General features: G+C 48.4%; 1 protein-coding gene across 3 annotated transcripts in view; it reads right to left on the bottom strand.

Moving 5' to 3' along the window:
* ACSBG2 (acyl-CoA synthetase bubblegum family member 2) overlaps positions 1–19,059 on the bottom strand; it is a 42,570-nt gene extending 23,511 nt beyond the window's left edge. Inside the window, exons 1-4 of one of the 3 annotated variants that reach the window (XM_053372726.1) lie at positions 18,896–19,059; positions 10,296–10,366; positions 6,091–6,326; positions 1,597–1,685 (exon numbers count right to left, since the gene is read on the bottom strand). In XM_053372726.1, coding sequence (XP_053228701.1) covers positions 1,597–1,685; positions 6,091–6,326; positions 10,296–10,366; positions 18,896–19,044 — 545 coding nt within the window. In that variant the 5' untranslated portion in view covers positions 19,045–19,059. Of the gene's footprint in view, positions 1–1,596; positions 1,686–6,090; positions 6,327–10,295; positions 10,367–12,090; positions 12,146–18,895 lie in introns of those variants that run through there. The other 2 variants (XM_053372727.1, XM_053372728.1) reach the window with 2 other exon arrangements.
* Between the last annotated feature and the right edge of the window lie 2,589 nt (positions 19,060–21,648).

Below are 21,648 nucleotides of genomic sequence, written 5' to 3'. Positions count from 1 at the left end.
TGGAAGCCGCCCAGAGTGGCTGGGGAAACCCAGCCAGATGGGCAGGGTATAAATAAATTATTATTATTATTATTATTATTATTATTATTATTATTATTATTATTCCTTACTCTGAAACCCCCAGAGCACTGCTGCAAGTCGGCTTAAGCAGCAATGATCGACAGGTGGACTACTGTGGTCTGGTCTCAGCGCAAAGCATGTTATTTCAGTGAACTGCCCTGAAATCTGGTCTTCCCAAAGGGAATGCTACAAATTTAGTTGGGCATCCCAAGTGGCCCATCTTAAGACAGCGGGCACCCTTCGATGGGCCAAGGGATTAGAAGCGAGTAGGTTTCTCAAGTTGATGGGACCATGCCATCAAATGGCAACAATCAGAAAGCCCAAAACTTTAATAAGGAATGGGGGGGGATTATAATCCATGAATAGGCAAACTTGGCCCTCCAGATGTTTTGGGACTACAACTCCCACCATCCCAGACCACTGGTCCTGTTAGCTAGGGATGATGGGAGTTGTAGTCCCAAAACATCTGGAGGGCCAAGTTTGCCTATGCCTGTCTTAAAAACCACCGTAAACAGCTAAAACCGTTTGTGGGATTGGAATAAGTTTAATGGTGAATTTTGGGTATCATGGAGATGTAAAAGATTTGGATTGTATTATAAAAGGTCCATATAGTTCAAGCTCTGGTTTCCCCAGTAGTGATGTATGGAAGTGAGAGCTGGACCATAAAGGCGGCTGATCACCGAAGAATGGATGCTTTTGAATTCTGGTGCTGGAGGAGACTCTTGAGAGTCCCATGGACTGCAAGAAGATCAAAACTCTCCATTCTGAAGGAAATCAGCCCTGAGTGCTCACCGGAAGGACAGATCCTGAAGCTGAGGCGCCAAGACTTTGGCCAACTCATGAGAAGAGAAGACTCCCTGGAAAAGACCCTGATGTTGGGAAAGATGGAGGGCACAAGGAGAAGGGGACGACAGAGGACGAGATGGTGGGACAGTGTTCTTGAAGTTATGAATATGAGTTTGACCTAACTGCGGGAGGCAGTGGAAGACAGGAGTGCCTGGCGTGCTCTGGTCCAGGGGGTCACGAAGAGGCGGACATGACTAAGCGACTAAAGAACAACAAAAGATGCAGGAGGAAGAGATTAACAATAGGACCCACAAAGGAGAAGAAGAATAGTTTGGATTTGATATCCCGCTTTATTACTACCCGAAGGAGTCTCAAAGCGGCTAACAATCTCCTTTTCCCTTCCTCCCCCACAACAAACACTCTGTGAGGTGAGTGGGGCTGAGAGACTTCAGAGAAGTGTGACTAGCCCAAGGTCACCCAGCAGCTGCATGTGGAGGAGCGGAGACGCGAACCCGGTTCCCCAGATTACGAGTCCACCGCTCTTAACCACTACACCACACTGGCTCTCTCCAGGGAAGAGGGAAGGCCCTGGAGATTCTATGGTACCTTGTTTTTTTATGTTGATACGTGACTTTCAAAGTTTAATTTGAAAAACCAAATCAATAAATTTACAACAAAAGAAAAGAAACAGCGAGCGGGTTCCGGTCCCGTTCGGAGTTACGCTTCCTTTTTCGGAACGGTCAAACTCACCCAGCCAGAATCGCTCCGATGTCCGCTATGAACCATTCGGCAGAATTGAATCCCAGGATACCAACGCCGTGAAAGCGTTCCAGGCCCAACTGCAACACAAAGATGAGACACTTGGGTAAGAAGGCATCTTCCAAAATGCACCCATTTTTTGGGCAAAGATGTTTAGGAAGGAAAGTAACAGTTGCTGGAGATGTAAGGAAAAGGAAGGAACATTTTGTCATATGTGGTGGTAATGCAAACGCATTAAAAAGATTGGGAAATGATATACAATGAATTGAAAAAATTGTTCAAAATGAATTTTGCTCAACATCCTGAAACCTTTTTGTTAGGTATTTAAAATCAAGAGCTAACGAAAGGAAAATGGACATTATTTATGCTACAACAGCGGCAAGAATCTTGATTGCACAATACTGGAAGACGGAAGAAATACCATCAAAGGAACAATGGGAAGAAAAACGGATGAACTATGCAGAATTGGCAAAGCTAACAGACAAACTACGAGAGAAGGACAAAATCGACTAAACAACAACAGCAGTCCAAAGGCTATTCATCAGGAAATAAGGATTTGTTTTAAGTTTTTCATGTGTACTAAAACTCAGCCTGAGGTTTTTTTGGTTTTTTAAACCACATCAAAAGTTTAACCTTTGGACTATAATGTAACTTAAATAGAAAACTATCTTTAGAAAGATTTTTCCTCCCAAAGCATTTTATTTTAAAAATCCAATTAAAATTTTAAAAAATCCAGTTAAATTTTAAAAATCCATTTTAAAAAAAAAATCATTGATTTTTATCCACCTTGCAATGAACTGGAAAAAAAAATGTTTGAGATAACTTTTGTTAAAAAAAACAGAAGGCTTTTTGTTAGGAATTGTAGGCGCAGAGATACCGAAGGAACTGAAAAGACTGTTTGCGTGGAGATTCCCACCCCCTCCCGCAGATGGAATAAATAAAGACACGTGGACACCAGAATTTAGGTTAATGGGCGAAAAATGGCCACAACTTGATTACAGGTAAGAGCGGTATTGGCTTTAGGCATTGGTCCTATCAGACTATCCAGGATAAACCCAGAAGGGGTTAAGCACCAACAGGGGGAGCCCTAGTCTCCATAGGTTTCGGACGAGGCGACGCCCCCGGGGTCCTTTAACGAACTACCCTTCATCATTTGGGGGAGGTGATGGCGTTCCTCCCCCCAACTCATTTGCATAGTAAAGGGCTACCTTTGAAGGTGACTCGGAAACTACAACTAATCCAGAATGCGGCAGCTAGACTGGTGACTGGGGGCGGCCGCCGAGACCATATAACACCGGTCTTGAAAGACCTACATTGGCTCCCAGTACGTTTCCGAGCACAATTCAAAGTGTTGGTGCTGACCTTTAAAGGCCTAAACGGCCTCGGTCCAGTATACCTGAAGGAGCGTCTCCACCCCCATCATTCTGTCCGGACGCTGAGGTCCAGCGCCGAGGGCCTTCTGGCGGTTCCCTCATTGCGAGAAGCAAAGCTACAGGGAACCATGCAGAGGGCCTTCTCGGTAGTGGCGCCCGCCCTGTGGAACGCCCTTCCAGCAGATGTCAAAGCGATAAACAACTACCTGACATTCAGAAGACATCTTAAGGGAAGTTTTTAACGTGTGATATTTTACTGTATTTTTGGTTTTTATGGAAGCCGCCCACAGTGGCTGGGGAGGCCCAGCCAGATGGGCGGGGTATAAATAATAAATTATTATTATTATTATTATTATTATTATTATTATTATTATTATACCCCTGCCAATGCCTAACCGCCACTCGAGTCAGGCTCGCCGCCAATACCTTCAGACCTGTAACCAATCCCTGATCCCCTGGAAAATGTCAGCAAGCCATATATCGTTACCAGCATCAGAGAGATGCACGCCATCCCCGCAGTAGAGGACCTCCTTGCTAAACTGGATGTCTGGGTGCTAGATCACCCGCCCGCCCACCCTACATGCTACCAAACGTTCCAGGATCCTCCTGGCTCTATTCACAGCCACAGGATTTTGGGGCTGCCCCGACCTTAAATGAACTCTACTATCAGTGATTTGTAGGAGAAAACTGGATTCGATAGGGCTCACTCTAACTGATTTTGAAATCTCTGATCCCAAAGATATATGGGAAATTATCAGGAAGACCCTCACAGAAAAAAGTGTTCTCGCCATGCTTGAGGTTGCAAAGCACAGCACCTGCTCTCCTATCCACCTAAATCTCCCTTTGTGTAGAGATTTCCAAAAGGGATACATGACAAATCTGAAGAAACATGAATCGTGTAGGCTGTTTATGTTGGCCAGATTTAACATGTTTCCCTCGGCGGTAGTGAGAGGAAGATACTTAGCTATCCCAGAATCAGAGCGTCTCTGTAAATGCAGAAAACAGGAACCCGATACTCTAGAGCATATATTCTTCTCCTGTGATTTTGGCAGCTATGCCAGAAGACAATTATTTGAGGCCCTAAAATTTAATAGACAGTTTTTTACACAACCAACTGTTCAGGACCTGCTGGCGGACAGCGATGATCAAATTACTTTAATAGCGGCTGAATTTTTAAGTGCTGTCCATGAAGAAAGAATGGGCCATGATAAAGAGACTTAGTGGTTTTTAATGGTAGGTGATGTTGCTGTGTTGTATTATATTATTTATGTACATTGATTTATTTTTTGGAGTTAAGAATAGGACTGGGATAAATTGTGTTCGCTGAGCCCGTATTTTATACAGTCTGTATATGATGTTTGTTAATGTGAGGTGTGATATGCCTAATAAAGGATTTTGAATTTAAATTAAATGAACTCTACTAAGCCCACCCCCGCCGCCAGCCGATTGGCTGGCGCAGTAAATGATGAATAATAAAGTTGCAGGATTCCCAAGTCCCGCGGGGCTGCAGGTGGGGTGTGAGCCCGCAACTGCCCCTCCTTATGTCGGGAGTGGCTTTATGTACGCTACAACAGCTTCAGGTATGCTTCTTGCCCAGAGCTGGAAAGACGACAAGATATCTACTAGAGCGGACTGGCAGATGAAATTACTGGACTACGCAGAGATGGCAAGACTAACCAGGAAAACCACAAACCAGGAGGATCAAAACTTCAATAAAGAATGGGACAAATTTGTATTATATTTGAAAGACCACTGTAAAAACTTCAACTCTTTGGCAGGTTTTAAGTAACTCTTGCAACGTTACACAGATTTCGAATACAGTGGAGGATTGTAAATTAGATGGACTTGTAATACAGTTTGTGAAAAACAGTTATTTAAAGAACCCATGGAAAGGAGAAGGGAAGAATTCAGATATGGAAGAATCTTGTGTAATTTCTATTACTTGTGAATATGAGTGTGAACGAAGTTGTAAAAGCAAATAAAAATTATATAGAGAGAAGAGAATATATGGTTTCTGCCCTCAAAAGAGGCCGCCCGTTTGTGGTGGCTTAAATATGCTATAAGAGCAATTGTATTATTTATAAAATAAATAATAATGTAATGTAATGTAATGTAATGTAATGTAATGTAATGTATATACAGTCATACCTTTTGTTACATTTGCTTCAGGTTAAATCTTTTCAGGTTGCGTCCTGCAGTGACCCGGAAGTACCGGAAAGAGTTACTTCCGGGTTTTGCTGCTCGCACATGCGCAGACGCTCAAAATGACGTCACGCGCATGTGCAGGAGTGGCGAATCGCGACCTGCGCATGCGCAGATTGCATTCTGCTCATGTTGTGAACGGGGCTCCGGAACGGATCCGGTCCGCATCCAGAGGTACTACTGTATAATATAATATATATAAGATATACAGGTGAAACTCGAAAAATTAGAATATCGTGGAAAAGTTCATTGATTTCAGGAATTCAACTTGCATGGTAAAACTAATATATGAGATCGACTCGTGACATGCAAAGCGAGATGTACTTCTACTTCTCAGAGGTCCAATCCTGCTCGATTTGCAATCCTTGTTCTGCTGATTTCCTTGAATATTCTAATTTTCTGAGATGGTTAATTTGGGATTTTCACCAGCTGTATGCCACGATCATGGCAATGATAACAAATCAAGGCTTGACGTATCTCGCTTTGCATGTCACGAGTCTGTCTCATACATTAGTTTCACCTTTCAAGCTGAATTCCTGAAATCAATGAACTTTCCCACGATACTCTACTTTTTAGAGTTTCACCTGTAGAACAAATCAAGGCTTGACATATCTCGCTTGGCATGTCACGAATCGATCTCATATATTAGTTTCACCTTTGAAGTTGAATTCCTGAAATCAAGGAACTTTCCCACGATATTCTAATTTTCACGTGAAAAATAATGGGGCTGGGTTTCCCCCAACTAAACCGAGACTGGGAAGCTCTAGGTCCCGAATTCCCAGAGAGTTGGGCAAGCCTTTGGCCATGTACCTATCTCTTAGCCTAGCCTACCGCGCAGGGTCCCTGTGAAGGTCAAGGGAAGAAGATGGGGGTCAAAAAAGAGGTGCCTTGTCCCCACGGACCCCCGAACCTTTAGAAAGCTCTTGGCGGCTCCCCGGCACTCCTGGTAGTACTCCTTGAAAGTGAGTTTGGTCCACCTGCCGTCTTTCTTGGAAGACAGGGCCGGATAGTCGCCGAATTGACTGACGGAGTTCAGAAGAAGTTCGTGGACGGTGATGGGGGTCTCGGACCCGATTCCGCTTTCATCCATCCTCAGGAGGACTTCCCCATCCCTCTTCGAGGTCCAGAGTCCTACAGAAAGTGGAGCTGGGGTGTCCATGGGAGAGAGAACAAGACGGGGGAGGAAAACAGGGGCCATAAAAAAGTCTTAAATGGGCAGCCTAAATAAGTGCTTCAAGCATTAAAACGGGCATCGTAGGAATACCGGCCAACGGATCATCAACTGTTCTCACTTGCGGATTTTTATATACAGTGGTACCTTGGTTCTCAGACTTACCGTATTTTTTGCTCTATAAGACTCTTTTCCCTCCTAAAATGTATGGGGAAATGTGTGTGTGTCTTATGGAGCGAATGCAGGCTGCGCAGCTATCCCAGAAGCCAGAACAGCAAGAGGGATCGCTGCTTTCACTGCGCAGCGATCCCTCTTCCTGTTCTGGCTTCTGAGATTCAGAATATTTTTTTTCTTGTTCTCCTCCTCCAAAAACTAGGTGCGTCTTGCGGTCTGGTGCGTCTTGTAGAGTGAAAAATACGCTAGTCCGTTCCGGAACTCCGCTCCAAAATCAAAGCCTTCCAAAACAGAGGCACACTTTCCCATAGAAAGTAATGCAAAACGGATTAATCCGTTCCAGACTTTTAAAAAGAACCCCTAAAGCAGCAATTGGACGTGAATTTTGCTATCTAACGAGACCACTGATCCCTAAAATGAAAGCAATAAACAATGTGCTGCAGCCACACAATCCATCAGTAGCTGAACTGGGTTCCACACAGTCACAAAGAGAGCCGCAAAAACAAAAATGCAAAATAAATAGCAAAAACAGACAGACCTCAGCGTAACACTCAAAACGGAGCATGTTCAGCTTCCGAAAAAAGTTTGCAAACCGGAACACTTACTTCCAGGTTTGCAGTGTTTGGGTTCCAAGTTGTTGAGTACCGAGGCGTTTGAGAACCAAGGTACCACTGTATTATTATTATCATCAATTTCATTTCTATGCCACTTTGTTTTTAAGGTGGAAAAAAAAATCTCAAAGCGGTTTGCATCCTACAGGAAGAGATCAAATGAAACATTCCGAAATAAAACATGACAGGAAGAAACCAGATATACTACGCAAAGCGACGTAACCAACAGGAAACTATCAAGGTGTTCTCTTAAAGGTTTCAAAACCAATCATTACTAAAGGAGGTCAAATACGGGACGTGCATTTTACAGGCCTAGTTCTGGAGTTGCTTCTTGTTACCTGTTTTGCTTTTTTGGAAATGTTCCCGGAGCACTGATACACAACGGTCCTCAATATTACAGGACAAATCTAAAAGACCCCACGCGCCTTCTGAAAGGGCTACAGCCACCCCCGGTTAAGTGTTGGACTCCTTCAACATCTTGTTGCTCAGGGACCTCAAGGACGCCAGTGCGAATTCCGACGGTGTGAGGATTTGCCCTTTCAGATCAGCGCTCTCTCGCTCACACATCAGTGACGTAGCGAGGGTTGCTGGTGCCCGGGGCAGGGAAAAGGTTTTGCCCCCCTGGTCAGTGGCGTAGCGTGGGGGGTGCCAGGGGTGCCGGCCGCACCGGGCGCAACATCTGGGGGGGGCGCGAGTCCAGAGGGAAGGGACAAGCAATCGAGGCTTGGTTGGGGTGGGGGGTCCTCGTCTCCGTTTGGCCGGCCCCCCTCCAGGAAGCGGGAACCTCTCCAAGGCGCAGCGCGCCGTCGGTGGAGGGAAAAGAGCCGCGCAGCAGCAGCAGCAAAGCCGGGAGGAGGAGGAGGTGGAGGCGCCGCCTGCCGCAGGATCCGATCCGAGCCTGCTAATCGCTTGCTGGGAATTAGGCGCCTCAAAGAGGCGAAGGAAGAGGTGGAGCCGCTGGCCCGGCCGGGAGGAAGCTGGAGAGAGCAGCGCGCCTGGGCGCGCGGCGAGGTTGGGTAGGTGCGCCCTGGCTGGCTACCCGCCTCCCGGGCTCAGTGCCTCCATGACCCCTCCAGCGGCGATGGGAGAGATGGGGTCTGGAGCAGCCCCGGCTGGCCTGCTCCTGCTTCTCCCCCGCCTCCTTCCCGTTGCCGGCGCCTTGATCTCATCCGGATCAGGGACGACACACGCCCATCCTTCGCTACTCCTTGTCGGGTCACTGCTTCATTTCTCCAGGGAGAGAGAGAGGAGAGGTGCCGGGGATTGCCAAGCGCGCGTGACGCAAAGGGCCTGCCCACGCGCAGGCTGAGCTCCGCGTGGCGGGGGCGGAGGGAGGCGCTCTGCACATGCTTAGGAGGCGCTCGCTCTTTCCGAAGAAGGACCCGGCTACTGGATCAAGGCCACAAGGGCCCATCTAGAGTGGCCAAGCAGACGCGTCAATGAGAAGCACTCAAAGCAGGACCGGGGCACAAGAGCGCTCTCCCCTCCTGCTGTTTCCAGGGGGTGGAAGCCTCGCTGCTTCGAGGGCTTCCGAGATACCCTGGGGTGAAGTCCCGCTTCACCTTCTTGGGAGTCCCTCTCTTATGCTTTGGGGGGGGGGTAGCAAGGGGGAAGAATAATGATTTCCTCCACCACCAGCCCCAAATTCTATAGTAAGAGAAATTGGGGGCCAAGCCAACTGGGGAAATGGTGAGTCTCTAACTATAGAGCTCAGGTATTTAGGAGCAAGCTGGCTCTGCCCATAGGGAGGAAAAGCACTCTGTGCAAGCTCAGAAAACCCACGCTACGCCACTGCGCACTCGCACTCGCAGCTCTCTGCCCCTACCTGGCTCACTCACTCTCTCTCACTGCAGTGCTGGCTGTGCGAATCCGATCCGAGCTGCCGGGTCGCCGCCCACTGTGGAGGGGGACCTGCCCTGGCCTGCTCTATAGGGGGATCTATGGGGGACCCTGCTGTAAAGGGGGATCTATGCAGTGGCGTAGCGTGGGGGGTGCAGGGGGGGCCGGGCGCAACATCTGGGGGTTAGGGCAAATCCACGGGTTAGGGGGCGCAAATTACTTGCCTTGCCCCGGGTGCTGACAACCCACGCTACGCCACTGCCCCTGGTGGACTGGGCAGCTGGGCTGGAGCTGCATGCTGGGGGCAGAGGCACGTAGCATGCACAACATGGTGGGTGTGGGGGACTCCCTGGTCCTGAATGGGGTCACTGTGCCCCTGAAGGACCAGGTGCGCAGCCTGGGAGTCGTTTTGGACTCTCAGCTGTCCATGGAGGCGCAGGTCAGTTCTGTGTCCAGGGCGGCTGTCTACCAGCTCCATCTAGTACGCAGGCTGAGACCCTACCTGCCCGCGGACTGTCTCGCCAGCGTGGTGCATGCTCTAGTTATCTCCCATTTGGACTGCTGCAATGCGCTCTACGTGGGGCTACCTTTGAAGGTGACCCAGAAACTGCAACTAATCCAGAATGTGGCAGCTAGACTGGGGACTGGGAGCAGCCACCGAGACCATATAACACTAGTCCCGAAAGACCTACATTGGCTCCCAGGACGTTTCCGAGCACAATTCAAAGTGTTGGTGCTGACCTTGAAAGCCCTAAACGGCCTCGGTCCTGTATACCTGAAGGAGCGTCTCCACCCCCATCGTCCAGCCTGGACACTGAGGTCCAGTGCCGAGGGCCTTCTGGCGGTTCCCTCATTGCGAGAAGTGAGGTTGCAGGGAACCAGAGGGCCTTCTCGGTAGTGGTGCCCTCGCTGTGGAACACCCTCCCTTCAGATGTGAAGGAAATAAGCAGTTATCCTATCTTTAAAAGACATCTGAAGGCAGCCCTGTTTAGGGAAGTTTTTAATATTTAATGCTGTATTGTTCTTAACATTTGATTGGGAGCCGCCCAGAGCGGCTGGGGAGACTCAGCCGGATGGGCAGGGTATAAATAATAAATTATTATTATTATTATTATTATTATTATTATTATTATTATTATTATTGGGATGATTCTTGAATGTTCCCCGGATGCCTGGATGCAGGAACTCAGCCCCGCAGCCTCGATAAGGAAGCCTGTCGTGGGGGCGCCTGGTTGTGCCCCTCTCAGAATTCTGCACCCACGTCACTGTCTCAAACGCTCCCCGATGTGCAAACAAAAACCACCAGCAACTTTTGACTACCTTTGGACCGGAACATCTCTGCCGCCGGCGAATCTGCTTCTTCCGCTGGTTCTGGGTGGTGGTTTTCAATGCTGCGGAGGGAGACAAGACAGGTCACTGCAGCAATGCGACCCAAAGCAGATTAAGTTGTTTTTCACCGCAAGCCCCGGACGGTATCCCCCCCCCCCGCAACCCCGGGGCACTCTATTTAATCTTTCGCAAAAGACGGATTTCAGGCACGGTCCTCTGTGTCGGAGGACGCCATTCTGCAAAAACAAAAAGCAAAGCAGAGAGATTTGATCTAATTCACTGATAGCGAGCAGGACCCACAACCTCCCCAACCTAGTTTCTAGAAGCAAAGCAGCCATATAAACAAGCCTGGCAAATCTTCAAAAAGGTGTGTATGTGTGTTTTTAAGTCAAAGGAACCAATAAGCTTCCTTTAATACTTTTTTTTTAAAAAAAGCCAGGCCGCATCCAGGAGGGCCACCCCCCCAAACCGCCTTCAACATTAAAATAATAATTTAGTGGTTGCCATTAATTTGGTTTAAACTGATTTTATAATGAATTGATTTTAGAATGCTGTATTATTTTACTGTTGTTAGCCGCTCTGAGCCGGGCTTCGGCTAGGGAGGACGGGATCTGAATAAAAAATATTATTATTATTGTTATTATTATTATTATTATTAATAATACCCCACCCATCTGGCTGGGTTTCCCGAGCCACTCTGGGAGACTCTCAACAAAATATTAAAAATACAATAGTCTGTTAAACATTAAAAGCTTCCCTGAACAGGGCTGCCTTCAGATGTCTTCTAAAAGTCTGGTTGTAGTTGTTCTCTTTGACATCTGGCAAGAGGGCGCTCCACAGGGCGGGTGCCACCACCAAGAAGGCCCTCTGCCTGGTTCCCTGTAACTTGGCTTCTCGCAGCGAGGGAACCGCCAGAAGGCCCTTGGTGCTGGACCTCAGTGTCCGGGCAGAACAATGGAGGTGGAGACGCTCCCCCAGGTAAATAAAAATAAAATAAAATAAAATAAAATAAAATAAAATAAAATAAAATAAAATAAAATAAAATAAAATAAAATAAAATAAAATAAAAATGTAGATTAAATAAATAATTAAAATTAAATTAAATTAAAAAATATTTTATCTGGCTAGGCCTCCCCAGCCACTCTGGGCGGCTTCCAACAGGATATTAGTAAAGGTAAAGGGACCCCTGACCATTAGGTCCACTCATGGCCGACTCTGGGGTTGCGGCGCTCATCTCGCTTTATTGGCCAAGGGAGCCGGCGTCCAGCTTCCGGGTCATGTGGCCAGCATGACTAAGCCGCTTCTGGCGAACCAGAGCAGCGCACGGAAACGCCGTTTACCTTCCCGCCGGAGCGGTACCTATTTATCTACTTGCACTTTGATGTGCTTTTGAACTGCCAGGTTGGCAGGAGCAGGGACCGAGCAACGGGAGCTCACCAAGTCGCGGGGATTCGAACCGCCGACCTTCTGATCGGCAAGTCCTAGGCTCTGTGGTTTAACCCACAGCGCCACCCGCGTCCCCTAACAGGATATTAAACACACCATAGAACATAATTAAAAACACAATAAAACATCATTTGCATACATTGCAAAGCTACATACTGGCCGCCATGCAGCTCAGCTTATGCAAAGCCACCCCTTTTGCATGACATGAGGCGCACGTGTTGCAAAAGAAAAGCATCTTGCACAGGCAACGATGTCTCAAACTGTGCAAGCAAAAGAAACCGGGGTGGGGGGAGAGAGAGAGAGAGAGACTGAGCACCCCGGTGCTTAGCCACAGACGCACCCTGCCTCCTCGCTGCTCCCGACTCTCCAAAATGGAAGCTGGGTGATGTTCTGCCTTCAATGTGGCATTCTTATTTTTTCCTCTTTCAGGCTGCGGGGAGGGAACAAGTGCCGGGGGGGGGTATTTCCTCCCTCCGTTCTGGTCCTGGCACCGGCCTTTGCAAAACTTGTCCCCTCCCCTGCCCGCTCCCCCCAGGGTGTTTCTCCGGCAGAGGTCTTCCTGCCACTGCAGGCCAAAGGGGAGACCCCCCTCATTCTAGAACGCCGCGCTTGTGATGTCGCCGCCAGAACTACAGCCTCATGCGCATCCCAGGGTTCCAGACTTCGTGGGTCCTGCGGCGAAGCCGACCTAGCGGCGTGGTCCAAAACCGCAAGGCAACGCATTCGAGAGCAGGGACCGATCGGCGAAATGGGAGCATGTGTCGCCAGAGAGAGGGTACCAACAAACGTAAAGTAGTCGTGTCCTGACATAGCTCATGTCGGTAAAGCACAAGCCTGTTATGTACTGAAGTTCTCACCCTGGGCCAGCAGGGGGATACTGTAGATAGTTATGCAAATAAGGGATCGAAAGTGACGTTCAGTGATTGGATAGTTTTAGAAAATTGCTACAGTTACGTTGTACTGGAGCTCTATATAAGCAGGCTGACTGAACCCTTCAGTTCAGTTCTGTCCTGGCCTGTGAATAAACAAGAGCTGTTTGAAGAATCGCTGTGTCGTCTGATATGTTCACCCACAACTTAACAGAGCCACCCGCTGTCAGGGGCGAGCCACGCTGTGTGAGTGTCTGGAGGGTATTGGAGGATGGATGGCGGCTAACAGATTGAGGTTGAATCCTGTCAAGACTAGGGGTCAGCAACCTTTTTCAACCACCATCCCTCAGACCCTGTGGGGGGCCAGACTATATTTTGGGGGTGGGGGAAATGAACGAATTCCTATGCCCCACAAATAACCCAGAGATGCATTTTAAATAAAATTCTACTCTTCTAAAAACGCGCTGATTCCCGGACCATCCGCTGGCCGGATTCAGAAGGCGATTGGGCTGGATCTGGCCCCCGGGCCTTAGGTTGCCTAACCCTGGTCAAGACGGAAGTCTAGTGGATGCTCGGGTTGCGAGCATGATGCACGTTCGCAACCTGCAGCGGTGCGTCTGCGCATGCACGGGTTGCAATTCGGTTCTTCTGCGCATGCGCAAAGCACGAATTAGTGCTTCTGCCGAAGCCAAAAAGAAGTAACCTGTTCCAGTACTTGCAGGTTTTGGCGGTCCGTAACCTGAAAAAACGCAACCTGAAGCATCTGTAACCCGAGGTATGACTGTACTGTTTTTGGGGGTTGGAGTGGGCAGGTGTGGGGGACTCCCTGGTCCTGAATGGGGCAACTGTGCCCCTGAAGGACCAGGTGCGCAGCCTGGGGGTAATTTTGGACTCACAGCTGTCCACGGAGGCGCAGGTCAATTCTGCGTCCAGGGCAGCTGTCTACCAGCTCCATCTGGTACGCAGGATGAGACCCTCCCTGCCTGCGGACTGTCTCGCCAGAGTGGTGCATGCTCTGGTTATCTCCCGCTTGGACTACTGCCATGCGCTCTCCGTGGGGCTGCCTTTGAAGGTGACCCAGAAACTACAACGAATCCAGAATGTGGCAGTAGTCCCAGGAAGAATGTATACAAAAACTCACGGAAAATGCAGAAATGGCAAAACATACCAGAAGAATAAGAAATCAATAAAAACTTTTTTATAGAAGAATAGAAATGGTTTTTTTGAGTATTTACAGATAAATTGTAAACAGGTGAGAACATTGGCAGGATCACTGCAATAACCTGCAGTTTCGTAAGAGTATATATTTAAAGCAGATGAATCAAGGAGCAAATTAAGTTAATCTGGATATGCAGAAGATATTGAAAATAAATTTAAGGAACCGCAGAAAGAGGGGGAAGGAAGTCAATTTTGAAATGTCAAAATGAGTGTAGAATTAGTGAAATGTGTAAACCTGAAAATTATAAATTCAAAAATTATACATGTAAAAAAAGCGCTGGAGAACCAAGTTTGGGAAAATGAGCTAGGAGGACCAATTGGCTTGACGTTCCACAAAGCAGCCCTCCTGTGTTCCGAAGTAAAACCATTATTTCCACCCACCCATTCTGTGCCTTTCCACCATCATCTGACAAATCGACCCGGTCCCACAAATAGCTCAAAGCCACAAAAATGTTGCTGAAGGTTTTCAAGTAAGACAAGATTCCTTTGTTGCCTTCATCAGCCCCTCAGATCTCAAGAGAAGGGAACATTGAGAAATTGAGCGGATTTATGGTGCGGTGAGGAGGAAAAAGGCTGACCAACTTTTCCCAAGATGGCGCAGACACCAAGAGCACGGAAGCTTCCTGGAAAATGTTGATTGAACCCTGGCGGCACAAGAACGCGGTTAAGTCTTGCTTCTTGGGATTGAAAGAATTCTCTCCTCCTAAAAAGATGAATGGACCGTGTCCCCATTAAGAAAAAGAGGTCGGAACAGGCCAATATGTCCTTGGATCAAGGGACTTTTCTTCTTTAAGTTCTCAAAGCTCTTAACCGAGGTCAAGGTTGTCCTCTGAACGAGCTAGACGTTTAACTAAGAATCGATCACCATCAGTCCATCCTTTGAAAAATAAGACTTTAGAGCTGTCTTGCCCAGAAATGGCAACTAGGCATTCCTTTTTGGCAACTGTAACCTTGGTTTGGAAGGGATGCGGGTGGCGCTGTGGGTTAAACCACAGAGCCTAGGACCTGCCGATCAGAAGGTCGGCGGTTCGAATCCCCGCAACGGGGTGAGCTCCCGTTGTTCGGTCCCTGCTCCTGCCAATCTAGCAGTTCGAAAAACCACATCAAAGAGCAAGTAGATAAATAGGTACTGATCCGGCGGGAAGGTAAACGGCATTTCCGTGCGCTGCTCTGGTTCGCCAGAAGCGGCTTAGTCCTGCTGGCCACATGACCCGGAAGCTGTACGCCGGCTCCCTCGGCCAATAAAGCGAGATGAGCGCCGCAACCCCAGAGTCGGCCACGACTGTTATAATTCATACCCCACCCATCTGGCTGGGCTTCCCCAGCCACTCTGGGTGGCTCCCAACAAAATATTAAAAATACAATACAACATCAAACATTAAAAGTTTCCCTAAACAGGGCTGCCTTCAGATGTCTTCTAAAAGTCAGATAGTTGTTTATTTCCTTGACATCTGATGGGAGGGCATTCCACAGGGAGGGCGCCACTACCGAGAAGGCCCTCTGCCTGGTTCCCTGTAACCTCACTTCTCGCAGGGAGGGAACTGCCAGAAGACCCTTGGAGCTGGACCTCAGTTTCCTTGCTAGAAAATGGGGGTGGAGATGCTCCTTCAGGTATACTGGGCCATTTAGGGCTTTCAAGGTCAGCACCAAGGCTTTGAATTGTGCTTGGAAACATACTGGGAGCCAATGAAGATTTTTCAGGACTGGTGTTATATGGTCTCGGCGACCACTCCCAGTCCCCAGTCTAGCTGCCACATTCTGGATTAGCTGCAGTTTCTGGGTCACCTTCAAAGGTAGCCCCACGTAGAGCGCATTGCAGTAGTCCAAGCGGGAGATAACCAGAGCATGGAGCACTCTGGAGAGACAGTCTGCGGGCAGGGAGGGTCTCAGCCTGCGTACCAGGTGGAGCTAACACTGGTTCCAGGGTCCATGTCTCCTTTTGGGAATGAGGCACAGTGGAGAGTGTCTTATCTTTAGTATATATGGTTTCTTGACACATATATACAACCTGAGCCTGATAGAGGGGCTCATGGCATTAGCACCCCAAGAAGGTATTGCTTCTCCCATAGCCACAGCCTGGGATTCCCACCAAAATCAGGCATGGCTCGGTTTCTCTGCTTCAACTCTGGCTTTTGTTTTTCCAAAGCACCTGCCAGCCGGGGGCTTCCAATTGTTTTCTGGCACAGAGCCAGTTCCTTTGTTACCTTAACGACCCATACTTAGGCCATTCCCAATTAAACTTGTCTGATTGCTCCAGCGATTGGATCATTGTTGTTTCCGGGAATTAAAAGGCACTCAGGCCTACAGCCTACAGGGACGCGGGTGGCGCTGTGGGTAAAAGCCTCAGCGCCTAGGGCTTGCCGATCGAAAGGTCGGCGATTCGAATCCCCGCGGCGGGGTGCGCTCCCGCTGCTCGGTCCCAGCGCCTGCCAACCTAGCAGTTCGAAAGCACCCCCGGGTGCAAGTAGATAAATAGGGACCGCTTACCAGCGGGAAGGTAAACGGCGTTCCGTGTGCTGCGCTGGCTCGCCAGATGCAGCTTGTCACGCTGGTCACGTGACCCGGAAGTGTCTTCGGACAGCGCTGGCTCCCGGCCTCTAGAGTGAGATGAGCGCACAACCCTAGAGTCTGGCAAGACTGGCCCGTACGGGCAGGGGTACCTTTACCTTTACCTTTACAGGCCTACAGCCTAACCGCAACCCCTACCCAGCAAATGTAGAAGAATATTTAAGATTGCTCATTTGGAAACCCAACTTCAGTAATCTGAGTACCGGGAGTTTGTCCTGATTGCGCCATGGCTACGGACACTCACTTAGAAGAAATGTGATTATAGAATCACAGACTTGGAGGGTCATGTAGTCCAACGCCCTGCACCGCAGGAACTCCTCAGCTAAAGCATCCATGACAGATGTCCGTCTAACCTCTGCTTAAAAATCTCCAGGGAAGGAGAGTCCACAGCCTCCCCTTCCGCTGTGGTTGTGGAGGGCATGTGTGCCAAAAATCACACAAACCTGAGCTATGTACACTTCTCAGGTCAAGGGGGAAGAAACCTCAAAAACCTCCCAACGAGAACCGAGCCTGCTGAATTGTCACAGAACGTTTATAACTAAAGCCTCTCTAGATCACCTTCAAGGGCAGCCAAACTCTGGTAACCTCAAGGTTAGATTACTGCAATGCGTTACACGCAGGGATGCCTCGGAAGACGGTTCGGAAACTTAGAGCCGGTGCAGAATTCAGCGGCTGGGTTGCTCACCGGACGGCAAGGCGGTTTCAGCATATTGCACCGATCCTGGTCACACTACACTGGCTATGAATTTGTTTCGGGGCCCAATTCAAAGTGCTGGTTCTGACCTATAAAGCCTTAAATGGATCACAATACCTCCAGGACCGCCTCGTTCCATATGAACCTACCCGGACCCCGAGATCATCTTCTGAGGCCCTTCTTCATGTGGTCCCTCCTCGAGAGGTGCGGAGGGTGGCAACATGAGAACGGGGCCTTCTCTGCAGTGGCTCCTGTCTGTGGAATGCTCTCCCCAAGGAAGTTCGCCTGACACCTTCATTATACACCTTTAGGCGCCAGGCAAAAACGTTCCATTTAAACAGGCCTTTGGTCGATCCAATTTACATCCTATGCCCTTTTAAAATGTGGTGGTTTTTTAGGATAAAAGATTCTCCAGTTTGTTGATATCAGACAGAAGCAGAATCTCATAGAATCATAGAGTTGGAAGAGACCACAAGGGCCATCGAGTCCAACCCCCTGCCAAGCAGGAAACACCATCAGAGCACTCCTGACATATGGTTGTCAAGCCTCTGCTTAAAGACCTCCAAAGAAGGAGACTCCACCACACTCCTTGGCAGCAAATTCCACTGTCAAACAGCTCTTACTGTCAGGAAGTTCTTCCTAATGTTTAGGTGGAATTTTCTTTCTTGTAGTTTGGATCCATTGCTCCGTGTCCGCTTCTCTGGAGCAGCAGAAAACAACCTTTCTCCCTCCTCTATGTGACATCCTTTTATATATTTGAACATGGCCATCATATCACCCCTTAACCTCCTCTTCTCCAGGCTAAACATGCCCAGCTCCCTTAGCCGTTCCTCATAAGGCATCGTTTCCAGGCCTTTGACCATTTTGGTTGCCCTCCTCTGGACACGTTCCAGTTTGTCAATGTCCTTCTTGAACTGTGGTGCCCAGAACTGGACACAGTACTCCAGGTGAGGTCTGACCAGAGCAGAATACAGTGGCACTATTACTTCCCTTGATCTAGATGCTATACTCCTATTGATGCAGCCCAGAATTGCATTGGCTTTTTTAGCTGCCGCGTCACACTGTTGGCTCATGTCAAGTTTGTGGTCAACCAAGACTCCTAGATCCTTTTCACATGTACTGCTCTCAAGCCAGGTGTCACCCATCTTGTATTTGTGCCTCTCATTTTTTTTGCCCAAGTGCAATACTTTACATTTCTCCCTGTTAAAATTCATCTTGTTTGTTTTGGCCCAGTTCTCTAATCTGTCAAGGTCGTTTTGAAGTGTGATCCTGTCCTCTGGGGTGTTAGCCACCCCTCCCAGTTTGGTGTCATCTGCAAATTTGATCAGGATGTCCTTGAGTCTCATTAGCGGCTGGAGAGGTGTTAAAAAACCTTGGACGGTTCCCTAGAATCCACATGGGCGCTGTGTTGCACTTTTAATTTGGAAATCCACCCTGATGGAAGTCAAGACTGCAAGGCTGCAAAACTACAAAGGGGGAGGTGAGCCTTAAATATGTCATTATATTTGTATTTCCTGTTTGATTCGGTAAATCTCCCCTGGAAAGGCTAACGTTTGATGCCACCGGTCTGGGAAAATTACTGAGCAGACGCTTAGACTTGATTTCATCAGAACTGAGTGAAGATGGCAGGTGCCAGTAGCAATAAGACCTTTGAATTGATTTGACAGAAACACCAGCGTGTGAGGAGATGCTGCAAACTTATAGAGGGGAATAATATATACCTTCGGGTATATAAAACTCAAACAAAACAAAACTTGCATGCACAGACACGCAAGGGAGAGAAAGGGTTAACCAACCTGGGGGAAGTGGCCAGAATGACATCATCGATGGACACACTGGAGGGCTGTTGGACAGGAGACTGCATGGAGACCCCAAGAGAGCCATTCGCCATCGCCACTTGAGCTGCCATCTTGCACAGCACCTCCCTGTAAGGAAAGTCGCCCATTTAGATTAAGGAGGACTCTTGTGGAACTGCAAGGGACGTGGGTGGCGCTGTGGGTTAAACCACAGAGCCTAGGACTTGCCGATCAGAAGGTCGACGGAGTGAGCTCCTGTTGCTCAGTTCCAGCTCCTGCCAACCTAGCAGTTCAAAAGCACCTCAAAGTGCAAGTAGATAAATAGGTACCACTCTGGTGGAAAGGTAAACGGCGTTTCCGTGCACTGCTCTGGTTCGCCAGAAGCGGCTCAGTCATGCTGGACACATGACCTGGAAGCTGTACGCCAGCTCCCTTGGCCAGTAAAGCGAGATGAGCGCCGCAACCCCAGAGTCGTCCGTGACTGGATCTAATGGTCAGGGGTCGCTTTACCTTTACTTGTGGAACTGCAACTGTGCCCCATCAGAGAGAGATGGAAGAAACTGGCTTCCACGTGCATTTCCTGCATTGCTGCCCTTGGCCGACCCTCCTCCATTCTCCCCCCAGCTTTTATGGATGCTGAACTGCCCCCCAGCTAATTTCATCTCCCAGCTCAGCATTCAATGGAAGCAATTTCCATTTATGCAAAGGGAGTTGCAGCACCAGAGAACCTCTTCTATCTGTTCGTGGGAAATTCAGTTGCGGCTGAGAAACTTCCCGTGCAGAACATGATGCAAAAATCCATACAAATTAAACTCTCTTTGCATTAAACTCTGAGCAAAAAGAGAGACAGACAGATCGGACATACAGTGGTACCTCGGGTTACATACGCTTCAGGTTACAGACTCCGCTAACCCAGAAATAGTGCTTCGGGTTAAGAACTTTGCTTCAGGATGAGAACAGAAATCGTGCTCCGGCGGCACGGCGGCAGCAGGAGGCCCCATTAGCTAAAGTGGTGCTTCAGGTTAAGAACAGTTTCAGGTTAAGAACGGACCTCCAGAACGAATTAAGTACTTAACCCGAGGTACCACTGTATTCAAGAAGGAACATCAGAGTTTACACAGCAGTCGCAGGAAGGCGTGCAGTTTCAACAGTCTTATTTGGTCACTTGTGCGATTACCTGGTTAAAAATTAAGGAGCGCTTCCAGAGTTTTGGCAAGAGGTGGTTTGTGAGGGAGAGAAGACCCACACCTGTCAGGACCCCAAACACACAGAAGTGCAGGGACCCAAGTCACAACACGGTTCCGTTTTAAGATTTTGCAACCCACACAAAGCCAGCGCAAGAGATTTGCCCCCCTGCCCCGTCACAGTGAACCGTAGCTTTGGAAAGAAAGGGTTCGGATTAGCAATGCTCCCTTTCGCATCAGCAGACTTTGGGAAACCCCTGAGGCTTGCGGAAGTGCAAAAAAATAACTTAAGAAGAAACAGAAACACTACGTCTGGGGAAATCCCCCTAAACAGCCCAATAAAGGGACCGCTTGTGCTTTGTGGCCACAAAATGCCACTGGTCTATTTCAGGGAACTGGAATGGAGTAACCTGGGACAGGGCACCCCGAGCGAGGATCACTCCACGCTGCAACTTGCTTGGCCCATGTTTTTGTCTCGCTTCCGTGATGAGGATAAGAGCTGGCCAGTTAATGGACTACACCGAAATGGCAGAAACTGTGGAAAGCTCAGAAATCAAGATGACAAGATTTTTTTTTTTTAAAAAAGGGAAATGTTTATTAGGTATTTGCAAAAGTATAGTTAATAACATTGGCAGGATTTTAAGAGCACTTGTAATTTTAGAAACGGCCCAGGAAACTTGAGGTTAAAAATATGAAACGATATGGAGATGAAAAAGGAAATTTAAGGGAGGGAAGTCACGGGATTTCGAATATCCCATTTTATGGATTTGACATTGGGATTTTTTGTATCCTTTGTTGTTTATTTTTGTTACTTTCGTTGAAAATGTAATTTTAAAATATTGTAAAAAAGGAGGAAACAAAGAGCTGGTCGCTTATTCGCAATTTATTAGCTTCTCAATCTTCCATTGAGAAGATTCCAGCTGGAAATGCAAAGCTCTTTCCCACATGAACTTGCAGTATATAGAGTTTCCCTCTCCTTCCTTCCTAAGCTGACACTACAAGAGAGCGGGGGGAGAACCACATTGCTCAACACAGACTTCGCTGCACCTGCTGCCTCCCAGCCACCCTACAGCTGCCAAAATCATCCAAGCCGTTTCAGCCAATGGGAGGGCTGCACAGCATCATCCCAGCTCGCCCGTCATGTGAAGTCGGGTCTCCAGACGCAGCGGCAAGCTGGGGTTACTACAGCGCATTCACCTACTAGCAGCGGTGAGCTCAACAGCCGTGACTCCCCGCCTGAGCCACAGTCAGCAGATCTGACTCCTTTTTGCACTTTGCACTGCTGTTGTTGTTGGTTTTGGTGCATGCATGCAAAACAGTACCTTCCAAAACACATACAGTGGTACCTCGGGTTGCAGACGCTTCAGGTTTCAGACTCCGCTAACCCAGAAATAGTACCTCGGGTTAAAAACTTTGCTTCAGGATGAGAACAGAAATTGTGCTCCGGCAGTGCGGCGGGAGCAGCAGGAGGCCCCATTAGCTAAAGTGGTGCTTCAGGTTAAGAGCAGTTTCAGGTTAAGAACGGACCTCCAGAATGAATTACAGTGGTACCTCGGGTTACATACGCTT

Source organism: Podarcis raffonei, chromosome 18, assembly GCF_027172205.1.
Source record: "Podarcis raffonei isolate rPodRaf1 chromosome 18, rPodRaf1.pri, whole genome shotgun sequence".
Classification (NCBI taxonomy): domain Eukaryota; kingdom Metazoa; phylum Chordata; class Lepidosauria; order Squamata; family Lacertidae; genus Podarcis; species Podarcis raffonei.
Note: the sequence above shows the minus strand (reverse complement) of the source record. Positions and strands in the feature narration are given on the sequence as shown.